Below are 25,049 nucleotides of genomic sequence, written 5' to 3'. Positions count from 1 at the left end.
TGAAAGGCTGGAATGGGGTCCCGCGGCTTGGCCCACCTCTCTCTTGCAGGGGAACAGTTGCGATGTGGCCTTCAGGTGAGAGAGGGCGGTCTGCAAGGCTGGAACGGGGTCCCCCGGCTCAGCCCAGCTCACTCTTCCCGGAAGGCAGCTGCAGTCTCTAGATTGCAGATATTACAGACATTTATTCTCATGCCAAATTTGACATTAATGAATCTTTTCAGTTAATACTTTTGGAGTGAAATTGACCGTAAAGTTCTGAAATATCAGGAAGTAAAACTGTGTATAAATAGCAGACTACTGTGTTTTGGTAGTAGATAGCTTGTTAAGACTTCAGGGGCTGATAGCGGGAGGAAATTTGCCTGAGCAAGAATCAGGTCTTGAGTCTGTCTAGTATACATCTGATAATGGTAAGACCAGACGTTTGAGTTGGTGCAGGAATCGCTTTGGAGTTTTGAGTTTGGGGTTTGCCCTAGGTGATGGTGTTACCCTATACTTCAGCAGCTCAAGAGGCTGCTGTAGGAAGGTCTAAAGTTTAAGGCCTTCCTGGGCATTGTCTCAAAATAAAAAGGTAGCTCAAGGAGGTAGCTTGGTGGTAGAGCAGTTGCCTAGCACGCGTGAGGCTTCGAGTTCATTCTCCAGCACCTCAAAATAAATCTTGGGGCTATTGGGACAGAAGGAATGTGTTGCACCTGTGAGAAGGACATAAATTTTCGAGGGTATGGCAAAAATGTAAGTTAGAATGTTCCCTCCAAAATTCATGTTGAAATGGAGTTGATACTGTATCTATACGAAGAAGCAAGGTTTTTTCAATATTTATTTCTTATTAGTACATGTTTGCAGTATGCGGTGATTCATTATTGGAAGTTGGCGCATGGAGAGAACACATCCTAATTCTTCCATCTCCTTCTCCTCCCCTACCTCTGTCTCATTGGTGCTTTTACTTCTGTAAAAGACTTATGCCCTTATTTCTTATCATCTATTTTTACTTTGCTTTTTTTGTTTGCATTTTGAGCTTCTCACACAAGACAAACAATGTGATATTTAAGCTTGTGCATTTTATTTACTTCACTTCATGGTTTATGGTTTCAAAGTGCATCTGTTTTCCTCCAGATAACTCTTGTTATTGGCAGAGCAGTGCCTCATGGTGTGTAAATGTCACATTTTCTTTATTCATTCCTCTATTGATGCCTGTTTCCAAGATTTACCTATTATGAAATGTGCTTCTATAAAATGGGTATGCATGCATCACTGTAATGTGAGGTCTTTAACTCTTTAGGGAAGGTACCTAGAAGGGGAATATCTGGGTCTAATGGACTTTCTAGTTTTAGTTCTTTACAGAATCTCTATGCCAGTTGTGATAGTGGTTTTAGTTCTTTCCATTCACATGAAAGATGAAACCTTTTGTTTTGGAAGAGCTGATTAGATAATGAGGGCTCTGCTCTCATGGATGGATTGTCCTTGTGGGAGGGACAGAGGGAGAGAGTGCCAAGCTTCTCTCTTGGCACAGTGTGCCTCAGGCATTCTCTGTGCCTTTCAGCCTTGTTGTGATGCAGCCCTTCCCAGATGCCATCACATACACTTGAATTTCTCCACCTCCAAAAACACACACCAGGTGAATTTTGGTTCATTACCAATTACTAAGTCTCTGGTATTCTGTTACTGCTAAGAGCAGACTAAGACACAACGGACCTCAGGATCTAAAGACAGAGACACCAAGTCAGAGAGAGAGAGAGAGAGAGAGAGAGAGAGAGAGAGAGAGAGAGAGAGAGAGAGAAAATTCTGGCAGTGGGAACCAGCCAGTACTAATAGGAATGATCAGAGACTGAGATAACCCAGGTGCTCTCCCAGCTGGGTTTCTTTCTCTCTGTCTTTCTGTCTCTGTCTCTGTCTGCCTTTGTCTCTCCCTCCACTGGTGAGAGTCTTACCCCTCTTTGGTTTCCCCATCACTCATCACTCCCACCTATGACCTTCACAGAGTGGAGCGTGTGTGGGAACACTGGGGACCTCTTCAGGCCTTACAAAGCCTGAGTATGAGACGCACTCATACACCAGCAAAAACACAGCTGGCACATGCAGATTTATGAACAGGAGCAGAAATCCCTATGAAATGCAACCATGTCATCATGTGTGAAGTCAATAAATACACAGATGATCCCACACATGAAGAATGTACACAGAAGCACACCTGGACTCATACACAGAAACACATAACTGCAATTCATGTTGAAATGCAAAATAGCCCTTCATAAATAGAAAACCATGCAGGTATACACAGCTGCAAGCGAACTGGGACAGAATAAACTAAAGAGCCAAACACATAGTCAGAAATTGACAACATGTGCACCCAGCACACAGAAATGCAATCTTGTACCCTTTCGCGTCTGTTTTGCAGTATCCCTGCCAACATCTAAGGAGGGGTTAAAGGACTAGGGAATGAGCAGGTTACCTGGCTGCCCAAACAGGAAGTATGGGTGCTTGGTAACTCTCTTCTAAGATCACACTCCTGGATAAGGATGAGAGAGGAGTCAGGGAAAGGGTGAAGTTGCATAACTGAGGAGGTAGGCTGAGGATAAAAGGTTCAGCTCAAGGCTGCAGAGGGTAGAGGGCAGTCAGATCAGGACCATGGAGCTCAGCCTCCTCTTGTTCCTTGCTCTCCTCCTGGGCCTCTTACTTCTGCTTTTCAAGGGCCACCCAAAGGCCCATGGCAACCTCCCACCTGGCCCACGTCCTCTGCCCTTCCTGGGGAACATTCTGCAGATGAACAGAAAAGGCCTGTTCAAATCCTTCCTGAAGGTGAGACACAGATGTTCGGATCCCAGGGCAGGCTGGAAAAGCACAGTCTTCTTTCAGAGTTAGAGGCTGGTGTGGAGGATCAGTGTGTAAAGAGTGTGATCTTGACTCCTGGTGGATACTGGTCAGGTTGTCACAGGTGTCTTTCCGCTGGCAGAATTGTGTGAGACATTGTTCTGTAGAGGATGAAAGGGCATATAGAACTGTGTGAGTGTGATCTGCAGGTGTAGAATCTCACTGTCCTCTGCTGCATACCGCATACTTGCCTAGAAGCAAGAGAAAAAGAACAGTGTCACCAGTCAGAAAGGTTTTGCCTCTGTCAACATAGAGAACAAAGATTGTCCTGAGTCAGTCTGAGGACAAGCAGGAGGAAGGGGGGAAAGCAGAGGCAGTAAAGAGTGCTTATTAGGAAGGGTGAGGGAGGGGAAGTAAACAGGATCGAGATGTGATGTGTACACGCACCAGATCTCCATGATGAATACATTTATGATGTGTCACAAATATATTATTAAGGCCAGATGTGATGGCACTCACCAGTTTCCCTGCACTGGGAAGCCTGAGGCAGGAGGATCACCATGAGTTTTAGGACAGTCTGGGCAACCTAATAAGACACTGAGTGGGAAAATAAAAGGGGAGAAAAATCTTGATTTCTTCCTTGTTAGAATAGAATCATACCTGTTCAATGATCTATTTATTGATTATATCATCTTTTACTTTTAGTTTTGTGTACCAGGGATGGTGCTGAGGGCTGAGTCCTGGGGGGTAAGGAACAGAAGAGAAGAAATAGGGGTTTAAAGATCATTTGAAGGCCCAGAAGGGTTTATGTAAGAGGTAGGATTTGGACACACTCATAAAGACTGGACGAATGAGAATAAGAGGGGAGATGAGCCCATTCATGATGGGTGTTCAGGGTGAAGACGAGGAAGTAGACCCAGGAGAATGGAAAAGCATGGCATGTATGCTGGAGAGGAGGTAGGAACTGAACTGTGTACCAATATGAGGGGCTGGCTGAAGTGAAGGGGGCAGCAAGCCATAAAGAGATCTACCTGAGAAGGCAAAATAGAGCCTCACGACACCTTACTCTGTTTTCTGTTGCTGTGAGAAAATTCCCGAGGCTGAGACTTTATAAAGGAAAGGGGTTTACTTAGCTCATAACTTTAGAGGCTGACGGTTCAGGCAGCTGACAGGCAGTACCATCTGTTCAGCCTTTGTTAATGGCTCCCTATGGTACAAGAAGAGAAACTGAACCTACAATGTGCAGAAAGGGCCCAAACATGGGGGAGGCGTTGTTTTATAACAACTTGCTTTCTTAAGAACTGGCTCATTCTGAAAGACCAGCATTAATCTGTTCTAAGGGTAGTGCCTGCATGATCTAATTACCTTCCACTAGGCTCCACTCTTCAAACGCTCCCTTACCTCTCAACATGGCCACCTCGGGGACTAAGGTCTCAACACATAAATGTATGGGGGACACACTCAAACCAGATCCAAACCATGCATGTCCAGACAGATGACTGAGTGCTAAGCTTTGGTGATCTTCTGAAACAAGCAGCATGGACCTGTCAGGAAGGTCATGTGTGGAGCCTGGGGTTTAATTGAAATAAAGCTGGCCACCTTGGCTTGGTGAGGTCCGGTTCAATTCCAAACTGCTTGGCTCACAGTCTGGTGCTTGCAGATATGTGTGTCAGAATATTTTCTAAAGCTTTCATTTGTGGCTCAGGAAGCCTAAGGCTGCTTTTTTTCCAGGCAGCTCTTGTGTCTGGAATTTGACTGTGTGAATTTTTCTTCAAATGTGAGTGTTACTAAGATTAAGGATGCAGCACCAGTCAAAAGTTGAAGGTCTAGAAGCTCCCTGTAGAGTCACCCTTAGAGGACTACATTAGAAGACTAAAGAAACTAGAGACACTTCCAAAGGCAACTTTGATACCTGGGGCTCTTCTGAAACAGAAACACTTCTTTCTTTCCCTTTTTATTTTGTCCAGGCTATTGGTTGACGCATGTCTGAGGTGGGTCTTTTCCCCTCAGTTGGGTAGCCTATATGTCAGTCATCCATAGACACTGCCAGAACTGTGCTTCATTAATCTGCTAGACACTTCTTATTCTAGTCAATCAATTTTTCACAATTAACTGTCATGAATAGGAAGAAATTCAGTTGGGCTAGGGCAGAAGAACAATGATGCCCCACAGTATCTAACAGTTCATCACATTTGGATTGTACAGTCAAATCTCTACAGTTTTGTAATAATGTTTTAAATTTTCTCAGTAAGCATGATATGGTGCTACAATGCTATGAGTCTTGTTAAGGTATAAATATGGTCCTAAGTGGCCAGGGGTTTGCTCAGCGGCACAGTTTCTGTATTAAAATGCTGTTCTTTTGGGGATTACATCAATATCATTAGAAAACTGAACTTTGGACATAAAATGTTTGTTGGTAAAGTGTTGCCTTACGAAGTTTTTGGGTTTTTTTTTGGATGAGGACCTGGAGAAATCTTAATTTTGAAATTTTATTTTTTGAGCTGGGCATGATGATGCATGCCTATAATCCCAGCTTTGGGGAGGCTGTTTGGAGGATTGCTGCAGATTTCAAGTCAGCCTGGAGTACACAGTGAGTTTAATTCCAACATAAACCACATAGAACGATTCTGTCTCAAAAAGACAAAAAAACCAACTTTATTTTTTGATTTTTTTTTCCTTTTCCTTTGATTTTCCATTGGACATCCCTGTTTCATCTGTTCCTTCACATCTGTTCAGAGAATTTGTGTTTGTGTGCACGCTGGCCTTGAACTCATGAGGTAGCCCAGCCTGATCTCAGATTCACAGTGATTCTCCCGTCTCAGCCTCTTAAGTGCTGGATTACAAGTGTGCACCACACCACCCAGTGTTGCTCATTCTTCCTTGCAGCAAATGCTTCAGTTTTTCTGTAGGAAAAGCTTGGGGACATGGTGAGATCGTTTAAGTACTGTCCCTTGGCTCGTGTTCATCCACCCTGCGTGATTCTTGATGTTTCTTAGATGCCCAGGCAAGTATCATTTCCCCTGAGAAGTCTTTCTTGGCCTCAGACATGGTCAGGTTTGTACCATAAGCTTATTCATTCATTTGTTTATTTATTTTTCAAATAGTGTCTTGTTCCATTTCCCAGATTGGCCTCAAACTCATGTTGATTATGCTGCCTCATCCTCCTGAGTTTTGGGCTTATAAGGTGTGTGACATCATACCCCAGTGCCACCATAAGCTATTGTGTGTCGCTTGCTTCTGTTGGTGACGGCCACAGCAGTGTCACATTTACCTGAGCACAATACTGCGGGTAGTGCCTGGCTCCCAGCAAGGGCTCAGTAAATATGCACAAGTGAGTGAGCAAAAGAGCAGGTGAGAGGAGGCACCGAGTGTGAGTGAGTCAGGACCTGGGAGAGGCTGCCTGACGGAGGGACTGTAGACCCAATCCCCTTCCCCTTAATAGAGTTTCACTGCATACATGGAGGCCCTCAGTACATAGGTTTTCATTTTAGCTGATTTTACATCTCACAAAAGTGCAATATATTTTTTACTTTCTGGATTTTCTACTTACTTGGTACCAGTCACCCCTTTCTTCTTTTCCATGTTTCCTTTATGGAATGTCTCTCCTATGCCTGTTTCACCACTGTGTTAAGCTCACAGCTGGAGGAGTGTTTGCCTCTGGAGAAATCATGCCTTGGTTTCATTGATGAGATCCCTGACTTTTGAGTTGATGCTGGAACAGGTTAAGACTTTTATTGGTACTGGGATGGAATGAATATATTTTGCATGTGAGAAGAACAGGAATTTGGGAGGCCAGGGGTGGAAAGCTATATATGTCTCAGAGTTCATTTGTTGGAAACTAAACCCCAATGCAACAGTGTTGAGAAGTGGGATGTTTAAAAGGTGATTAGGTCATGGAGCTGATTAATGTGATCATCATTCAAATGGGTTTTCTGTAAAAGTGAATGTGGTCCCCTTTGTTGTGTGCATGCTTTCTTGTCCTTTCACCTTCTGCCACAGGACAACACAGCAAAGAAGTTCCCAGCCAGATACTGGTCTCTAAGACCTCGGACCTTGAAACTTCAAGAACTATATAAAGAAAAAAAACCTCAAAAACCATGATATTTATAAATTACTCACTCTCAGGCTTTTTACAATAGCAGCATGAGGTGGACTAAGATAGTGAGGCAAAGCATCAGAGGGCACTAACTCACAGGCACATGCATGTGGGAGAGGAAGCAGGAGCCTAGCAACTATAGGTCTGCAATCTCTTTTGTCTCCACAATCCTAGACTTAATGCCACTTAACACTCTGGGAATCAGTACATTTTCTGAGAATTTGATGAAAAGTGTGGGCCACTTCCTCTCCAAATATTCACCTATATTTTTGCATAAATTTCTTCACTATGCAGGCCCTGTAAAGCTCTTCTGTGGGTTTCCAAGGAACTTCTAGGTATCCAAAATCTGCAATTTGGTTTGTTTGTGTAATGGAAGAGGGGACAGATACATATTTGTGTCATGATGGGAAGCTCTGGAGAGGGTGACACTGCTCTTTTTCTAGTCCCCAATAAGCTCCCAAATCCTTTTGAAGTTAGAGGTTTGTAGTTTTCTCCTCTGTAGGATGGCGACAATGATAATATGTGACTGTTAAAGTTGCTTGAGTATTAGATGAGACAATGCATGGAAAGTGCTATTTCGGTCCACTCATTCATTTGTTCATTAATAATTTATGGACACTTGCTATGTGCTGGGAAGTGCATCTTGGACAAGGGATGTATGGGGATTATTCTCACAGGCATTCCACTGGGAGTGACAGATAAACAAGAAATAAACAGAAACGATGTTAGGTAGACAAAAGCTATGATTGAAATAAAGCAGTTTGGTGTTTTAGAAAGTAGTGAGAGCCATCTCAGACTGAGGAATCTGTGAAAGGCTTTGTCTTGCTGTGCTCCTGAGCAGAGATCCTGAAAGGCACAGGTGGCCAGCACCAGAAAGAACAAATGTTGTTGAAAGCAGGAGAGGAAGAAGCCGGGAGCAGCATGGGGATGGATCAGAGTGAGCCAAGGGGCAGTGGAGGGAGACACCCTAGAAGTGACAGGGCCAGGTCTTGCCAGGCTGCAGGGACCGTGGGACAGACTTTGATCTTATTCTCAGTTACCTGGGAGCACTGGAGGCTTGGAGAGGGTAGGAACGCTGAGTAACTTATACTTTAACAGGATGTCCCTGGCTCAGAGGGTGGTGAAACAATTTTAAAGGGTACAGGAATGGAAGCAGAGAAACTAGTGAGAAGGCTTTGCAAAGCGTGACACAAGACATTTTCATAGTAGATTTAGACATTTTTATGATTTTTGAGCTAAGATTTTTTGAAGTTGGACATCACCTTCCCAAAATGGACAGCTCAGTGTACACGCTCACGTCATTGACATGCAGAAAACGTGACAATGAGCATACTATTCCTCATCATAGTTTGATTTTAAAAATTTTTATTTATATTCGTATATGTTTGCAGTACACAATGATTAGATTCACTGTAGGAGTTGGTACATGTACATTAATTCTTAATTCTTTCTGTATCACCTTCTGCTCTCCTTCCTCTCAGGCTCTCTGTCTCTTGGTTTTCTTCCCACAGGTTAGTTTTATCTATATTTTAACTTTATATAAAAGAAGCCAATGTAAACAACTTCTCCTTCTCCTCCTCTTTCTCCTCTTCCTCCTTCTTTTTCTTCTACTTCATATGCCACTGACTTAAATCCCTGGCATAAGCAACTATAAACTAAACTTGCTTTTGTGTCTAGTTGCTTCCATTCAGCACCTTATTTGTGAATTTCATTTAGATTTTTGGTTATAAATCTACTGGGCTCTTTTTTTGTAGTTAATAATAGTCTATCATGTGAATCTCTCACTATGTCATGCATTAATGATCGCTTACTAAGAAGGCTTATGTGAATATTCTGGTTGAGTTTTGTTTTTTGTTTTTTTTTTGTGAACAAGTACACATTTTTGTGGAGCAAGTATTTGGTGGTGAAGTTTTTCAGTATGCCTGTGTTTAGCTTTGATAAATACAGTTGGTCTACATCCCCAGATGAGCTCAGTTTTGGATTGAAAATAAATCATGCTAGTATTGAATGTGAACTGACTTTTTCTTGCTGTTAATCCCTAAACAATACGGTAAACAACTTTTTATATATTATTCCCATTGTTTGATATATTAGCTATCTGGAGATGATTTGAGATATACAGAAGGATGAACCCAGGTTATCTGCAAATACTAGCAAATATTGTGATATCCAAGGGGCCCCGATATCTATTTCCCATAGATACCAAGGGGTGACTGTCCTGTCTACCAGTTTCTCAAGACGCTGAACTGATAGAATCTTTCAAATTTCATGCTCAGGGCTAGAGGATTGTTATTGTCCCTTCCCTTGCACTAAGAGGGTGTGTCAGAGTTGTTCCCTCCAGAAATTACTGGGGTTCACAATGCAGACTGAAGTTACGGCACACAAATTCTTTGGGTTGACATATGAGGGAGATCAGTCTTGGCTCAAGGATATGGGTAAAGATTTGATAAGGAATATTCAACCTTCTTAGAGCCTCAATCACTCAGAGAAGCCTGGCTGGGCCACGGCTTAACCCTTTAGCTTCTGTGTCCTAGAAAGGGAGCAAGGCAGCTGAGGACAGACCAAAGATTCTGGAGGTGGCATCTAATTACCAATATATATTTAAACACTTTAATAGTTTAACAAGTGGTGTGTATACTGACTAATAACAACCCTTCTGTGGGTATGTTCGGCAGTTCCGAGAGAAATACGGAGATGTGTTCACTGTGTACCTGGGGCCGAGGCCCGTGGTCATGCTGTGTGGGGCAGAGACCATACGGGAAGCCTTGGTGGACCAAGCTGATTCTTTCTCTGGCCGGGGGATAATTGCTACCGTAGAATCTACCTTCCAGGGATATGGTGAGCACCTCAAAGGCACTGTGGTGGGGCAGGATGGAGGAGGAGATTTGGCAAAACTGAACATGAGAAAAGAGGAGAAAAGTGGGGGGGGACCCTTCCTCTGCACCTCATGTGTCTCCTACAACCACTAGGTGTGGTCTTTGCCAATGGGGACCGCTGGAAGGCCCTTCGGAGATTCTCTTTGGCCACCATGAGGGACTTTGGGATGGGAAAGCGGACTGTGGAAGAGCGGATTCAGGAGGAGGCTCAGTGTCTGGTGGAGGAGATGAAGAAATCCAAGGGTGAGTCTTGAGGGATGGGGTGGGTAGGGAAGGAAGACTCAGTACAGAGAGAGAGGCAGGTTGCACAGCAATGGAAACAGAGAAAGTTACATATGCACAGAGAAGGATAGAAATAGAGGCAGATAGAAGGATAGGAACAGAAAGAGACAGAATAGAAATGAACAGAGAGATAAGCAGCAGAGCAGCACAACCAAAGAAGCATCTGTGAGGCTCATGGTGTTCAAGAATAATTTGGAGAAATAGGCTGAGTGATTGTATGCTATTTGTTTGTGTCTAGGGAAAACAATTCATGGGTTAGTTGTATACATCAAAGCTTTTACAGAAGTCTTGCTTGTGTAAAAAGAAGCAAAGGGAAAAGGAGGAACAGCAGATATGAAACTAGAGAAATGTGTTTCCTCTCCCTTGAATGAAGTGCTGATGGGCAGGCAGTGAGCAAAGAGGCAGGTGGGTGTGCTGCTCTCAGGGGAGCATTTTCAGTTCCTTTGGGATCCTCTGTAAGAGGGCTGCAGAGGTGAAGGGGCTCTTTGTTTGCACCTCCATGGTTAGCATTTTTTAACTCATGCCAGGTATTTATATGTGTGGAGCTAGCAAAGGTGGGGAAAAGCAATAGGGACAGAGGGACTGAGTAGAAAGACAGAAGGAGGCAGAGAGTGGGAAGGGGAAGAGACAGACATCTGTGGGGCAAAAGGAAGAGAAAAAGACAAGAGAGTCAGAAAGACTCAAAGAGGAAACAAAGACACAGAGAAGGTGAGAGAGAAAATTAGAGACAGATGGATGAGTCTTAGGGGAGGTCTATAAAGGCAAGAGAGGAGACAGAGAAGTGAGCCAGATGGACAGCATGAGAAAGAAAGAGACAGAGACAGGGAGACTGAGAAAAGATCCCCACTACCTGATATCCTTGGACTAAAGTCTCGCTCCTTCTCAGTCAAACCCTAGAGGAGGGAAAAGAGGTAAAGGGTGGGGCACAGGAAGAAGTGATCAGGGCTTTTAAACCTGTACAAGCCATGATGGGACATGCTGTACCACCTCTGCCCTGGGGCTTAACACTTTTACTTATCACTTACAGAGAGGGAATTGGGACCAGGATGACATGCAGGGCAGGGACCAACTACAGAGGTTCTGTCTCTACCTTTTCCCTAGGAGACCTTCTGGACCCCTTGTTCTTCTTCCAGTGTGCTACTGCCAACATCATCTGCTCTATTGTGTTTGGAGAACGCTTTGGCTACAAAGATCAGCAGTTCCTGAGGCTGCTGGACCTGTTCTATCAGTCCTTTGCACTTGGCAGCTCCCTATCCAGTCAGGTCAGGGGAGGGGGCTGGAGCACGGGATGAAGGGAGCAGTCAGGGCAAGGGGGAGTGATGGCCTGCTTTGGGGGGACCAGAAATGCACTTAGGGACAGGAGAAGGGTGAAGACAGCACTCAAGGACAGGAACACTGAGACCTGAAGGGAGGGACAAACAGTGAACAGGGACCAAGAGGCTGAAAAAGAGAAAGAATAGTGAAGGGGATGTGGAAATAAAGTGGGAGAGACAAATAAAATGCAGGGTGGAAAAGAGAAGGGAGGAAAGAGAGAAGACAGGGAAAGAAAATAAAGTTACAGATATTCTGGGAACAAACATGTGTTTGTGTGTGTGTGTGTGTGTGTGTGTGTGTGTGTGTGTGTGTGTGTGAAGGAGAGAGGCAGACTCAGGATAGAGAGATGGTGGGATAAAGATTGTCCGTGGAGGTCTGTGGCCAAGGACAGCTTCACCCTTCAGTGTCTGTTAACTGGGCCCCTTGTGGACCTCAATGCCCCTTCTTCTTGGCAGATGTTTGAGCTCTTCTACAGTGTCCTGAAATATTTTCCTGGCACACACAGTGTAATCTACAAAAACCTGCAGGAAATTAACAGCTTCATTGGCCGCAGTGTGGAGAAACACCGTGAAACCCTGGACCCCAGCAACCCCAGAGATTTCTTTGATACCTTCCTGCTCCGCATGGATAAACTGAGAGCTGCTGGAAGGGGATGAATAGTTGGGGAGGATGGAGAGATGATCTGAAGAGAAGGAAAGAGAGAGAAGATGAGAAGAGGGGAAGGAAATGCAGGGTGGGGAGGAGAGTATAGGAAAGGGGAAGATGGGAGTAGAAGAGAAAAGATGATGAAGTGGATGGCAGGAGAAGACAGGAAGGAGAAACTGACATGGGCAGGAAAGAGAGAAGAGGCAAAGACTGGCTGAGGAAGAAAATCAGAGCAAGGGGCAAAAAAAGAGAAAAACCCACAGAGGCAGAGAGAGAATGGGGAGACAGAGAGAGAGAGAGAGAGAGAGAGAGAGAGAGAGAGAGAGAGCCAGTGAGCACTGGGTGGGAAGGATGGAGAAATGCAAAGCATGCCAGATCACCTGAGTCCCAGAAACAGAGGGAGGTTGCCCAGAGGGACAGATGAAACTTCCTGCAGCAAGGCTTTGGTCTTCCCTGACCATCCGTATCTCCTTACTCTGGACCTAGGAAAAGTCTAACTCACACACCGAGTTCCACCACAAGAACCTCATCCTGACCTCGCTTTCCCTCTTCTTTGCTGGCACGGAGACCACCAGCACAACTCTCTGCTATGGCTTTCTGTTTTTGCTCAAATACCCCCATGTCACAGGTGGGTGACCGACAGCCAGTTGGGAAGGCCCTGTGATGTGCTCTGGGCTGCAGAGGTGGGGTGAGGGCATCTCATGGATGAGAGGTAACCCTGGGCACTTGTGCCAGGAACTCTGCAGGCTTTGGACTAGCTCCCCACTAAGCCAGTCCTGGGGATGTACAGTTCAGTGAACAAGCCTCTATTAACCTGTTTTTCCACTGTTTTCTCTCATCACACTTAAACAGTGAACCATCTGTCCATCCATCCATTTATTAATTCACCTGCATACTTACTGACTCTTTTATCTATGGTTCGTCAAAGGAGGTACAGTTTTATTCATTTATTTGGATTGACTTGTTGATCCTTCAAACACTGATAGTTGTCACTGAGCCACTGGTTCAGTACATTATTCATACATCTACCCACCCAGCTCTTTTTCAACTAAATTTTATTACTTAACCAGCAGCCTTTCAATTTAGGCTTCAATTATCTACCATTCCTGCATTGATTCAGTTAATCTCATTTATTCACACTATGTTTACTTTCCATTCAAGCCTCCTATGTATTTCATCTTTCTTTATTTATTCATGTCTTTTTTCTTGTCTGTTTTATAAATTTTTTTTTTATTTTAAAGAGATTAAGCCAAAAGAGTACAAAACAATGCAGATCAGAACAGAACAATGTAAGCAACACAGCACTTCACCACAAAACAATCTGATATTAACAGTAGCTACCATAATGTCTCTTTCTTTGAAATAGTTGAGTATGTTTTGTTTATCTCATTCATTCAGCAATGTTATGTACTGATTCAGCCATTAGTTGATTGACTGATGGACTCATTTTATCATCCATCAGTTCATGAATTGTTATTGATTTATTCTTCTGTTACATGCTTTATGACCTAAGGGTGACCTACTTGCCAGCATCAGAAATATTAGTTCATATCTTATTCATTTTAGAGGAGGAGTTTTAGGGTTCTTACTACAAAAATATTTACAAAATTGTGGTGTGTGTTTGTGTGTGTGTGTGTGTGTGTGTGTGTGTGTGTGTAGCTGTGGATGTGGGGAGATAATTTGTAACATTATTGGATTTTAAAACGTGAGAATTCTTGTTAATTTCTCCCTCATTCCTTCACCCATAGTTGACTGCTTTGAGGGTGTGAATGGTATAACTGTTTTTTGTACGGGTTTTCTGGCTCATTGTTCCAAAGAAAAACGTGTTATTGCTCAAATGCCTTTGGGCCATGGGTTCATCATCCCGTTTTCTGTGCAGAAAGAGTCCAAAAGGAAATTGAGCAGCTGATTGGCTCACACTGCCAGCCAGCCTTGGATGATAGATCCAAAATGCCATACACTGAGGCTGTCATCTGTGAGATTCAGAGATTTGCGGACCTGCTCCCCATTGGTGTGCCCCACATGGTCACCAAAGACACCCACTTCCGAGGGTTCTTTATCCCTAAGGTGAGACCACCTGGGATTTCATGCCTTTGTGTGAGCCTCTTTGGTTTTTTAACCCACATCTCAACCTCCTTTTGGTTTCTCAGTGGGGAAACCTTGTTTCAGCTTTGTTTTGTAGCAATAGGTTTTGATCTTGTACTGTTTCCTCAGGACACTGAAGTATATCCACTACTGTCCACTGCTCTTCACGATCCATGTCACTTTGAAAAGCCAGACTCCTTTAACCCTGACCACTTTCTGGATGCTAAGGGGACACTGAAGAAGAATGAAGCTTTTATTCCTTTCTCCATGGGTAAGTTGACCCATTAGCCCTCTTCCAGACACTAGAGGGAGGTTCCCATTCTCCCCTTGAGACAAAGGATGGCAAGTACTTGTTTACTGAAGACCTTGTTTAATTTCCCTTGCTTTAACCTAACTCTCCTAGTCCATCTCCACTGCAATCCTTGAGAAGGCCTGAGCAGTGGGATTATGTCCTAGAGGCACATTTTGGTAAGCAGGACCTTTGACAAGTATACAATTTCTAAACATATGGGAGTTTAAATCTGTGATCTTAAGTAGTTGGTAGACTAGGGCTGGAGGATTACCAATCCAGGGCCAACCTGCGCTTCTGAAGCAAGGACCTATCTCTAAAAAAGGGCTACTTATGTAGCTTAGTGGTAGAGTGCTTGACTAGCATGCATGAAGCCTTGGACTCAATCCTCAGTACTGAAAAGAATTTCTGAATAAGAACAAACTCATTTTTTAAAAGCAAAGTGAAACAGAACAAAACATGTGAGTCTCTCATTTCAGTATGGCAAGGTACAAACAAAGAGCATATTAAAGGAGAGTTGGAAGAAGACAAGGGGGTCAAATGGCAAAGGATCCAGAAGACACAGGGGAAGGGGAGGGGAAGGGAAGTTGGAAATAAGTAGAATAAAAATATGCTGTGTACATAAACCTAATCACCTCAAGGAGTGTAAACATTATAGTTTATGAAAATGGGATATGATTAAAAATATCAAGAAGAGTAAACAATTGGGGAGTAGGAGTGCAAAGGTTGGAGGGAAGAGGATGAAAAAAAAGAGCTGAGCTGTATTATATGCACATATTCACTAATCAATATGATTGTAAACTGCATATACTGCAAGTATGTACTAATAAAAAGTATAACAACAACAGTAGTAGGAAGCAGACCTCTTGTATTAGCCTTACTCTGAAGTCAGCGTTCTTTGGGAGGAAAAAGATAACGCATTAAGCAAAGCACATAGTGCCAGACCCAGTAAATGTGAAGTAAGGCCGGGAGGGAGACACTCATCAAACAGTCATAAAGTTTTGATGTAATTAATTCATTCAATACCTGCCTTATTCTTGGATTACCTGGGACAAAGTCAATTCTTACAACGGGCAGTTGCTATTTTTTGTCATGGTAAGTGCTCTAAAAATGGCTTTGGGCTGCAAAATAGTAAATACTGAGTAACTTTGGCGGATTGATGAAAATAACACTTTATCTAAGAACCTGGCTTCTAGTTGAAGCCTCATGTGTGAGTATTAATCAGGCACTGGGAAGAGTATCCCAGGGAGAGGTAATCAAAGGGCCAGGTGACTAAAGGTGGTGTCTTCATGATGCATTGGAGAAACTAAAAAGCTCTGGTGTGTAGCTTAGGAATGGGGCAGGATGAAGAGGTCAGTTGGGCAGGGCCTGGAAGGCTGGGAGAGGAGCTTGGACTTACCCTAAAGCACTGAGGAGCTGGAGAAGGTCTTGGAACATTCATTTGTCTGTGTTTCTGTTCTCTAGTCTGCTTGGGTGGTTTTTTTGTCTTTAATTGAAGAAATATTTATTTGCTGCCAGTATCTGAGCCAGCAGGTGTCCAGATATAAATAGAAATATTCCGAGGTGAGCACGAGGTTGTAAAATTCAAAGCACAACAGACTTCAAAACCAGTTTATTTCCCAGTCTTTATTTATTTATTTTTTTTCCATTTGGTTTGTTGAGACAGAGTCACGCTATATAGTTCAGGCTGGTCTTGAATTCATTATGCAGCAGGAACTGTTCTCAAACCTGTAGCAATCTTTCTGCGTTAGCCTCCCAAGTGCTGGGTTTTCACCACTATGCCCAGTTCTCTCAGAATCCTCTTGCATTAACCTTCCTTCCTGTTATGTGGGAAAGTAATGCTGGATTAAGAACCTTTTTTAATGTCACTCTAGATCACACTGATAAAGAATGAGGATATGCATGCAGCTCTAAAATATATCTCATGGTACATACAATGAAGAATTAGGTCTTAATCTACTTTTCCTTGTAATTTAACTTCCTGTACATTTAAAACATATTTATTCAGAATACATGGTGGTGCATGCCTGTCATTTCAACACTTAGGAGGCTGCGAAGGAGGACTGATATGAGTTCGAGACCAGCCTTGACTACAAAGTGAGTTCAAAGGTAGCCTGAACTCAACACTGAAACTTTGTTTTAAAAAATATTTTATTAAATTCATATGAACAGGATCAGATGTAGACTTCATATGTGAACCATATAAAACAAAAACCACAGAATCTGTTTAGTTATCCTTCCTCTAACTTTTGAATATGAAGGTTTTGAGAGGTGGAACTTCATGGTAAGGTTATATATGTATTCTTAAACGTTTTCTTGTTTTGTCTTATTTGGACATGTCTGAGTGGTTTGTAGGCTGTGCTGAAAGCTTGAATGCTATGTTTTCCTGAGATTAGGTTGTCTGTTCCAAGAGTATATTCTCAAGTCAGCTGCGGTTTCTTTATGTATTGAGTTAGCTTTCAGTTTGCTATATAGGTAGGCAGCTTTATATCAAATTTAACAGGCTTCACCCATGGAAAACACCAATGTAGTTTTCTTATCTTTTGGGAGGAAGGAATTCCCCAGTTACAAGTCTTTAGTCTTGAGTTTCAAGAGTGACTCCAGGGACCTGGTGCAGTGGCCTTCTCCTTTGTTTTGTTGGGAGTTTGGAACAGTGGCAGCATGGAGGTGGAGGTAGGATGGGGTTTGTTTCCTGTGCTTGTTAGTTCTACCCTAGTTTACAGAAAGCAGAGCTGTAGAGAGATAAGGAAAGGGACAGATAGATAAGCAAAAGTGAATTATGAGAATGATACAGAAAGAGAAAGAATGACAAAGAGACTGAGAAGGAGAGACAGCATGGTGGGGCAGATAGGCAGGGGAGAGAGAGAGGAAGAAAGATCGAGACTGAATGAGAATGAATCAGATCCAAACAGAGCCAGGGAGTTCAGGTGGCATAAAGCAGAAAAGAGAAGAGAGAAATAAAAGATAGACCTAGAGATAGGGCCTGATAGATACAGACAAACAGAGGCAGACCACCCTGAGAAGGAAGAAAGGTAAATTGGGACAATGGAGTATAAGACAAAAGGAGATATCAACAGTGTCCAAATGGAGAGCTCCAGAGTTGGAGATGGAATGTAGAGAAGGCCTCAGGGTATTTTGGAGAAATCTGGGTCACAGAATCTGTTCCAGGAGGAGAACCATCTTGCGACTTTCCCTGAGTATTAAGCTCATGGCTCCAAATTTCTGAATGTATCAGACAGAAATGGGCACTGCCCTCAGGTACCTTCATGTAGGTGCGATATTGTAACAATCTGAAAGGCACTAGAAGTACCCAGAAATCATCCTTGTCATGGTTTTCTACATTTCATCAGTTTGCAAATGGAGAAGCACTGAAGTCCAGGGAGAGGCTCTCTAAACTGAATTTCAGGCTCTTTTTATTCTCATTACATCCCATGACCAATATTGTAAACTGGCAGTGATTCATTACACCTCAGAGAAACTCGTGGGGCCTCAGATCAACCCTTGTGTATCTTGGTCTCTTTTATAATTTTATGTGCAGCACAACTGTATTTGTATCTATATGCTTGACGCTCTTAGATCTCAGGCAGAGGCCAGAAAACAACCAAGATTGGAAGAATTGAGAGTGGAGAAAAGAAGGGTAGAGAAAGAAAGAAAGAAAGGGAGAGACAGACAGATAGAGAGACAGAAATACAGACAGACACTGAAAGAGGCATAGAGAGACAGAGACAGATATAGAGGCACATAACTTCAGAAACACTTGACCACTCAGAAAAAAACACAAAAGAGTTACTGCAGTATAGATTTTTAATATGAATCACATATTAGTTTGATTTCCTATGAATAGTTACTGAACTTTTGCAACAGCCCTGAGATGGGTATTTTCTGCGTATGAAAAATGAAGAATACTAAAAATGTGAACTTGTACATGTGCACATACTTTTGTATTTACACATACCCATATATGGGTTTTTAACTTGTGGAAAAATCCTACACTGAAAGGAAAATGCTCCTCTCTGTGGTATTTGAAAGAAACTTGTTTATTATTGCCAGTGTCCTGGGAGACTGAGTTTGAGTCCAGATCACCAGCCCAGAGCCAGTTTAGAGTTCAGTTTAAATACATTTAGCACGTATACAAGGTACACATCTGACCCATAATGAAACTCAAAGATTAAAAGTCAAAGAATGGAAAACAGTATTCCATGCAACAAGAACCCCCCAAAAAGCAGGGCTAACTCTATTTCCAGACAATGTAAACTTCAAACCTAAAATGATTAACAGAGATAAAGAATGTCACTACATACTCATTAGTGGAGAAATTCAAGAGGAGGAACTAACAATTATAGATCTATAGGTACCAAATACAGGAGCAGCGATCTATATAAGACAAATACTAATGGACATGAAAAACCAAATACACAAGAACACAGTTTTAACAGGGAATCTTAATCCCCCATTGTTAGAAAGAGATAGATAAACTAGACAAAAATCAGCAAAGAAATAATAGAACTGAATCATCCCTGTGAGCAATTGGACTTACTAGATGTTTACAGAGTGTTCCATTAACCACATCACAATACAGATTCTTCCCAGGCGCACATGGGACATTCTCCTAAATAGACCATACATTTTCCATGAAACATTCTTAAGTAACTGCAAAGGTATTAAAATTATCTCATGCATAATATCTGACCATAGCGCACTGGGAAATTGGAAATTAATGGCAAAAATGGCAAAACCTTCATAAATACATGGAAATTAAATAACAACCTTCTGAACAACCAGTGGACTACAGATGAAATTAAAGAAGAAATAAAAGCAATACCTACAATTCAATGAAAATGCAGACGCAAGATACTGCAGTCTGTGGGATGCAATGAAAGTGGTCTTAACAGGGAAATATATAGCAATAAATTGTCATCAAGAAAACAGAATGAGTACAAATAAAGAGCCTAATGCTTCTTCTCAAGGTTCTAGAAAAAGAAGGGCAAGTTAATCCCAAAGCTCATAGAAGAGAGGAAATTGTAAAGATTAGAGCAGAAATCAATGCAATTAAAACTAAAATGCAATACAAAGATTTAATTAATCAAAAAGCTGGTTTGTAAGAGAATAAACATGATTGACAAACCTCTAGCTAACTTTATCAAGAATAAGAAAGAAAAAACACAAATTCGTGCAATAAGGATTGAAAAGGGGAAATGACTACAGATCCCCAGGAAATTCAAAAGAATGCCTACTTTGAAAATTTTTACTCACACAGAGTGGAAAACATAGAGGAAATGGACAGATTTCTAGAAACATATCAACACTAAAGCTCAACCAAGAACATATAGCAATTTTGAATAACCCAATATCAGCTATTGAAATTGAAAATGTAATTAAAAAGTTACCAACAAAGAAAAGCCCAGGTCCTGATAGCTTCATGGCTGAATTCTATAAGAAATTCAGAGAAGATTTGATGCTAATACTCCTTAAAATCTTCAATGAAATTGAAAAGTATGCAATCTTCCTAAATCATTCCTGGAGGCAAGTGTTACTCTGATACCAAATCAGAGAAAGACCCAACCCAAAAGGAGAACTATAGGCCAAAGAATGTTAATGCAAAGTCTCAATAAAATGCTGCAAACAGAATGCCGCAAATCATCAAGAAGATTATAAATTACAACCAAGTGGGTATCATTGCAGGAATGCAGCAACAGTTTAACATATACAAATCAATAAATGTAATATACCACATCAACAGAGCCCAAACCAAAAACACAAACCTGTCAATGAAGTCCAACACATGTTCATTATAAAAACCCTTTAGAAAATCAGAATACATGGTGTCTACCTCAATCTATACATCTGTACAAACCAACAGCCAACATTATACTAAATGGGCAAAAACTGTAAGCTTTCACTCTAAACTTAGAACAAGACAAGCATGTCCACTATCACCACTCCTATTCAATATATGCTGGAAACATTAGCCAGAGCAATCAGGCAAGAGAGAGAAATAAGTGGAATAAAGATAGGAAAGGAAGAAGTTAAACTATCACTATTTGCAGATGACATGATACTTTATATAGAAAACCCAAAAATTTCATTAAAAGACTACTAGAGGTAACAAATTCAGCAGTGTTGTTGGATACAAAGTCAAGCTCAGAAATTGATAGCATTCCTGTACACAAACAAGAAACTCACCAAGTGCGAAAGTACGGAAATATCACCTTTCACAAATAGCATCTAAAAATATGAAATACTTGGGAATCAACCTAAGTTAGAACGTAAAAGACATATGTGCTGAAAACTATGCTATACTAAAAAAGGAGATTGAAGAGGATATTAAAATAAGGAAGGGCATTCCTTTCTCTTGGTTAGGAAGAAGAAACATGGTGAAAATGGCCATACTCCCAAAATTGTTATACAGATTTAATGCAATCCCAATAAAAATACCATTGACATACCTCACAGATCTAGAGAAAACACACCTAAAATTCATTTGGAAACAAAAGAGAATAGCAAAGGCAATTCTGGACAACAAAGGCAGGCAGAATGCATCTCAGTTTCTGACTGGAAACTATACTACAAAGCCACAGTGCTAAAATCAGCATGGTACTGGCCAAGAAATAGACCTGAGGATCAGTGGAGCAGATTAGATGAAAACACAACTACAAAGACACTCAGCCAACTGATATTTGATAAAGGTGCTAAACTTGTTCCCTGGAAGAAGGATAGCCTCTTCAATAAATGGTGTTGCAAAAATTCACTCTCCACATGCTGAAGACTGAAACTAGATCCATGCTTACCACCATGCACAAAACTAAAGTCTACCTGGATCAAAGATCTAAATATTAAAATGGAAACAGTAAATCTACTGGAAGACAATGTAGGTTGAAGTCTTGGAGACATAGGGTTAGGCAGAGAATTCATGAACAAAATCCAAACTGCACGGGAAACACCTGAAAGCATCAACAACTGGGATCTCATATTATTGAAAAGTTTCTGCACTTCAAAGAACATCATCAACATAGTGAAAAGAAAACCCACAGACTGGGAAAGAATTATAGCCAGCGACCCCTCAGACAACGGACTTACATCCAGAACATATGAAGAACTGAAAAGCATCAAGCCCCCCAAATTCAAAGACCCTCTCAAAAATGGTCATCGGAGTTGAACACACATTTCTCAGTTGAAGATATACAAATGCCAAATAAATACATGAATAAATGTTCACCGACACTGGTCATTTGAGATATGTGAATTAAAACAGCATTGAGATTTTGTCTCACTCCGGAAAGAATAGCTCCCATCAAGAAAACATTCAATAACAAATGTTGGTGACGCTGCGGGAAAAAGGAACACTGCTCTATTGTTGTAGGAGTGTAGCCTGGTGTGGCCACTATGGAAACCAGTGTGGAGAATTCTCAGAAGACCAGGATTGTAAGTTCTGTTCAACCCAGCTATTTTCCTCCTGGGTATTTCCCAGAAAAACTGAACATTTCATGTCACAGTGATGTATGTGCACCCATGTTTGTAGCAGCACAATTTGTAATAGTTAAATCTTGGAAACAACCAAAATGCCAATCAACTGCAGAGTGGGTGAAAAAGATGTGGTGTTTTTATACAATGGAATATTACTCAGCTATAAAAAAGGGTGATCTTGAGGCCTTCACAGTTAAATGGAGGCAACTCGAGACTATCCTCATAAGTGAAGTAAATAAGAATCATATTTATAAATATCACATTGTGTCTCTAGCATAAAAAGTATTAATAACTGTAGGAGTAATAAAACCCAAAATATGTAATTGGTATGGTAAAAAGAGAGGAAAAGAAAGTGCTCCAAAGAATATAACTGCATGTATGTTTAAGTGTGTAAGATAGATGATCATATTGCTAAGTGTTTGTTGGATCATTGTGCAGAACTGTTTGCAGTTTTACTATTTGAATGTCCACTTTGTATGCCTTAATTTTGTAACTTGAACAACTAGTTCAAAGATGACAGTATGTAATTTATCAACTTGTCATTTCTTAGAGTTTATTGGTTTTTTTTTGGAATTCTGTATTGTTGCTACCCTTCTTTCTTTGCTTTTTTTCCTCTTTAAATAAAATTTAAAAAAATAAATTTAGCAGGTAGGAAGTATAAAGCTGGTTGCAGGTTAATACATGATGGGTTATATGTATTAAGTCATATGCTGTCAAGACTTGTTCTTAGCAGGTTTACCTGTAAAGAAGTGTTGTACTAATATATGCTCCCATTAACAGTGAAAAAGTGTTCCTTTATCTCCACAGCCCTACCAGTATTTGTTTTTGCTTGATTTCGTGGTGATAGCCACTGTTTCTGGAGTGAGAAGGAATCCCAGTACTGTTTTAATTTGCATTTCTTGAATAGCCGGTGATGTTGAAACAACCTAAATACCTGTCAACCATGGAATGGATAAAAAAGATGTATTTTTATACAAATGAGTTATTACTCAGCTATAAAGAAGGATAAACTTCAGGCTTTTTTTTTGTACTGGGGATTGAACTCATGGCCTTGAGCTAGCTGGCAGAAACATGCCATTGAGCTAAATATCCAGCCCCAACATAGATCTTTTATAGGTAAATGGATGCAAGTGGACATCATATTCATAGGCGAAATGAATTAGACTCACACGTGTAAATATCATGTTGTCTCCTTAGTGTAAAACACTGAAAGAGTAAATAAGATCCAAAATGTACAATAGATACTGTGAAAGGGGAAAGAAAGGAAACTTCTTAAAAAGACAAAGCAACTGGGATAGAGGAAAGGAGAAAATAGATAACTATACCACTAATCCCTGTTAGTTCATCAGAAAGAACAGTCTGTGCTTTCATTGTTTGTTTAATCATTTTTGTAGCCTATATCTTGTAATCTGAACAACTGCTTTGAAGATAACAAACAAAATACAATGTATTAACAGTGCTAATCTTTTGCTGTTTTGTTTTGAAATTCTGTATCAGCATTTTTATTCTTTTTTTCTTTTAATATAGTTAAAAACAGAATTTATCATACGACAGGCATATCCTGGGAGGGAGGGAGGAGGGCTCGAGCAGAGCAAGCAGAGTTAAAGGCTTCCTTGACTGGCCAATCTGTCCCAGACATGAAGTCCATGAAGCAAGTGGGCAAACACAGACATTACAGCTGGATGTAATCAAGTTGATTAGTTATCTGGGAGAAACAGCTGGGTGCAGACAGTCGAGGCTGATCTTAGCAGTCTAACTATGTGACAGGCAGCATGAGCACAGACACAGGTTAATAACTGATTTTTGACTTCTGTGAAATATCTGTAAGTTTACCATTCTATAACGTTGCCCTCCCAATCTCACGTGGGGTTGCTGATCTCTTTGGAAATCAAACAAAGCTACAAATAACTTCATGTCCCAAATCCTACTGAACACTGAACACTGAACATTTTACCCAAAGATCTGCACCCAGTATCAGAAGGTTTGAGAACCTCCTCCATGTCTACCCATACTGCAGATTAAAGGTCATGCCTGTGCAATGACCACAGGTGTCTAATCTTGGGAATGTGACAGGGCAAAGAATATCACCCTGACCTATACCTATGATCCTCTGTTCCCACAGGGAAGCGTATCTGTCTTGGAGAAGGTATTGCCCGTGCAGAATTGTTTCTCTTCTTCACCACTATCCTTCAGAACTTCTCCATATCGAGTCCAGTGGCTCCGGAGGACATTGATTTCACACCCCAGGAATTTGGTTTTGGCAGAGTGCCCCCAACATACCAGATATCCTTCCTGCCTCGCACAATAGACTCAAGAGAGAAATAAAGGACCACAGGGTTATTCAGTGCCCTGACTCTGTAGAGAAAGGTCCTTCACGTCCTGCACCTGAGAAACCTGTTGTAAACCAGCATCCTTCCCCTTACCTGACTCCTTGCAAAACTTTTTGTTGTAGGCTTCTTTGCATACTGTTGCAGTCCTTCTGATGTTCTGTGTTGTATTCCTTCCTTATGTGCATAGAAGTGCCAACATTTGGATTGCATCAACAATAATCACAGCCTTTATTCAGTGTATATAAAGAAGTTAGGAGTTAAAAGAGACAACTTGGTTCAAGAATATTCCGAAGTTCTGCTTCCCAGGATACAGCTCATGCTGAGTGAGTTTGTCCTTGCCCAGAACAGTCACTCTGCATTTGTCAACTCCTTTTGCTCCATGTTTTGTAATAGAGGTTCTATGTAGAAATTCCCCTCTCATTGGCCCCAGGTGATGGGTGCAGGGGTCATGCCCATGCTATGGATGAATAACAGAGGTCAGGTGATGACAACAGCTGCCTCAGATCTTGATACTATGAGTGAAACAGCAGATTCATACTGTAAATCTCAAATGTTTCATGATCCTACTCTCAAATGCTTCATCTCAGGCATCATTAAAAGAGATGAAATTCACGTAACATAAAATGACACATTTAAAGCATACAGTGCAGTGCTGCTACAGAGTTCATTATCAAGTTTGTACATGTATTGCTATGTAGTTTCAGTCATTGTTTGTCACTTTCACCAAAAGCAATCTACTTATTAAATAGCCACTCACTGATCTCCTAACCCCAGCCCCTGCAAATAGCAATCTGATTTCTGTCTCAATGGATTTGCCTTATGGTCTTTTGGATATTTCATATAAATAAATTTATTCAAAATGT

The 25,049-nt window shown here is 41.4% G+C and overlaps 1 protein-coding gene across 1 annotated transcript; it reads left to right on the top strand.

Moving 5' to 3' along the window:
* The first annotated feature begins 2,579 nt into the window (after positions 1–2,579).
* On the top strand, positions 2,580–25,049 carry LOC100729131 (cytochrome P450 2B4-like). The gene is made up of 9 exons (XM_063252795.1): positions 2,580–2,793; positions 9,577–9,739; positions 9,871–10,020; positions 11,161–11,321; positions 11,829–12,014; positions 12,505–12,646; positions 13,898–14,085; positions 14,233–14,374; positions 23,979–25,049. The coding sequence occupies exons 1-9, from the start codon at positions 2,623–2,625 to the stop codon at positions 24,179–24,181; spliced, it is 1,506 nt and encodes a 501-aa protein (XP_063108865.1). The 5' UTR covers positions 2,580–2,622; the 3' UTR covers positions 24,182–25,049.

This window comes from Cavia porcellus, unplaced genomic scaffold (genome assembly GCF_034190915.1).
Source record: "Cavia porcellus strain 051 isolate PalLab524CR breed Dunkin Hartley unplaced genomic scaffold, mCavPor4.1 scaffold_7, whole genome shotgun sequence".
Taxonomy (NCBI): domain Eukaryota; kingdom Metazoa; phylum Chordata; class Mammalia; order Rodentia; family Caviidae; genus Cavia; species Cavia porcellus.
This window is presented reverse-complemented; position numbering and strand designations above follow the sequence as displayed.

Bases quoted from the DNA above. Each gene is read 5' to 3' on its own strand.
- LOC100729131 (XM_063252795.1), top strand. From the start codon at position 2,623: ATGGAGCTCAGCCTCCTCTTGTTCCTTGCTCTCCTCCTGGGCCTCTTA. The intron at 9,740-9,870 runs GTGAGCACCTCA...TACAACCACTAG, and splicing joins ATCTACCTTCCAGGGATATG to GTGTGGTCTTTGCCAATGGG. The intron at 14,086-14,232 runs GTGAGACCACCT...CTGTTTCCTCAG, and splicing joins GAGGGTTCTTTATCCCTAAG to GACACTGAAGTATATCCACT.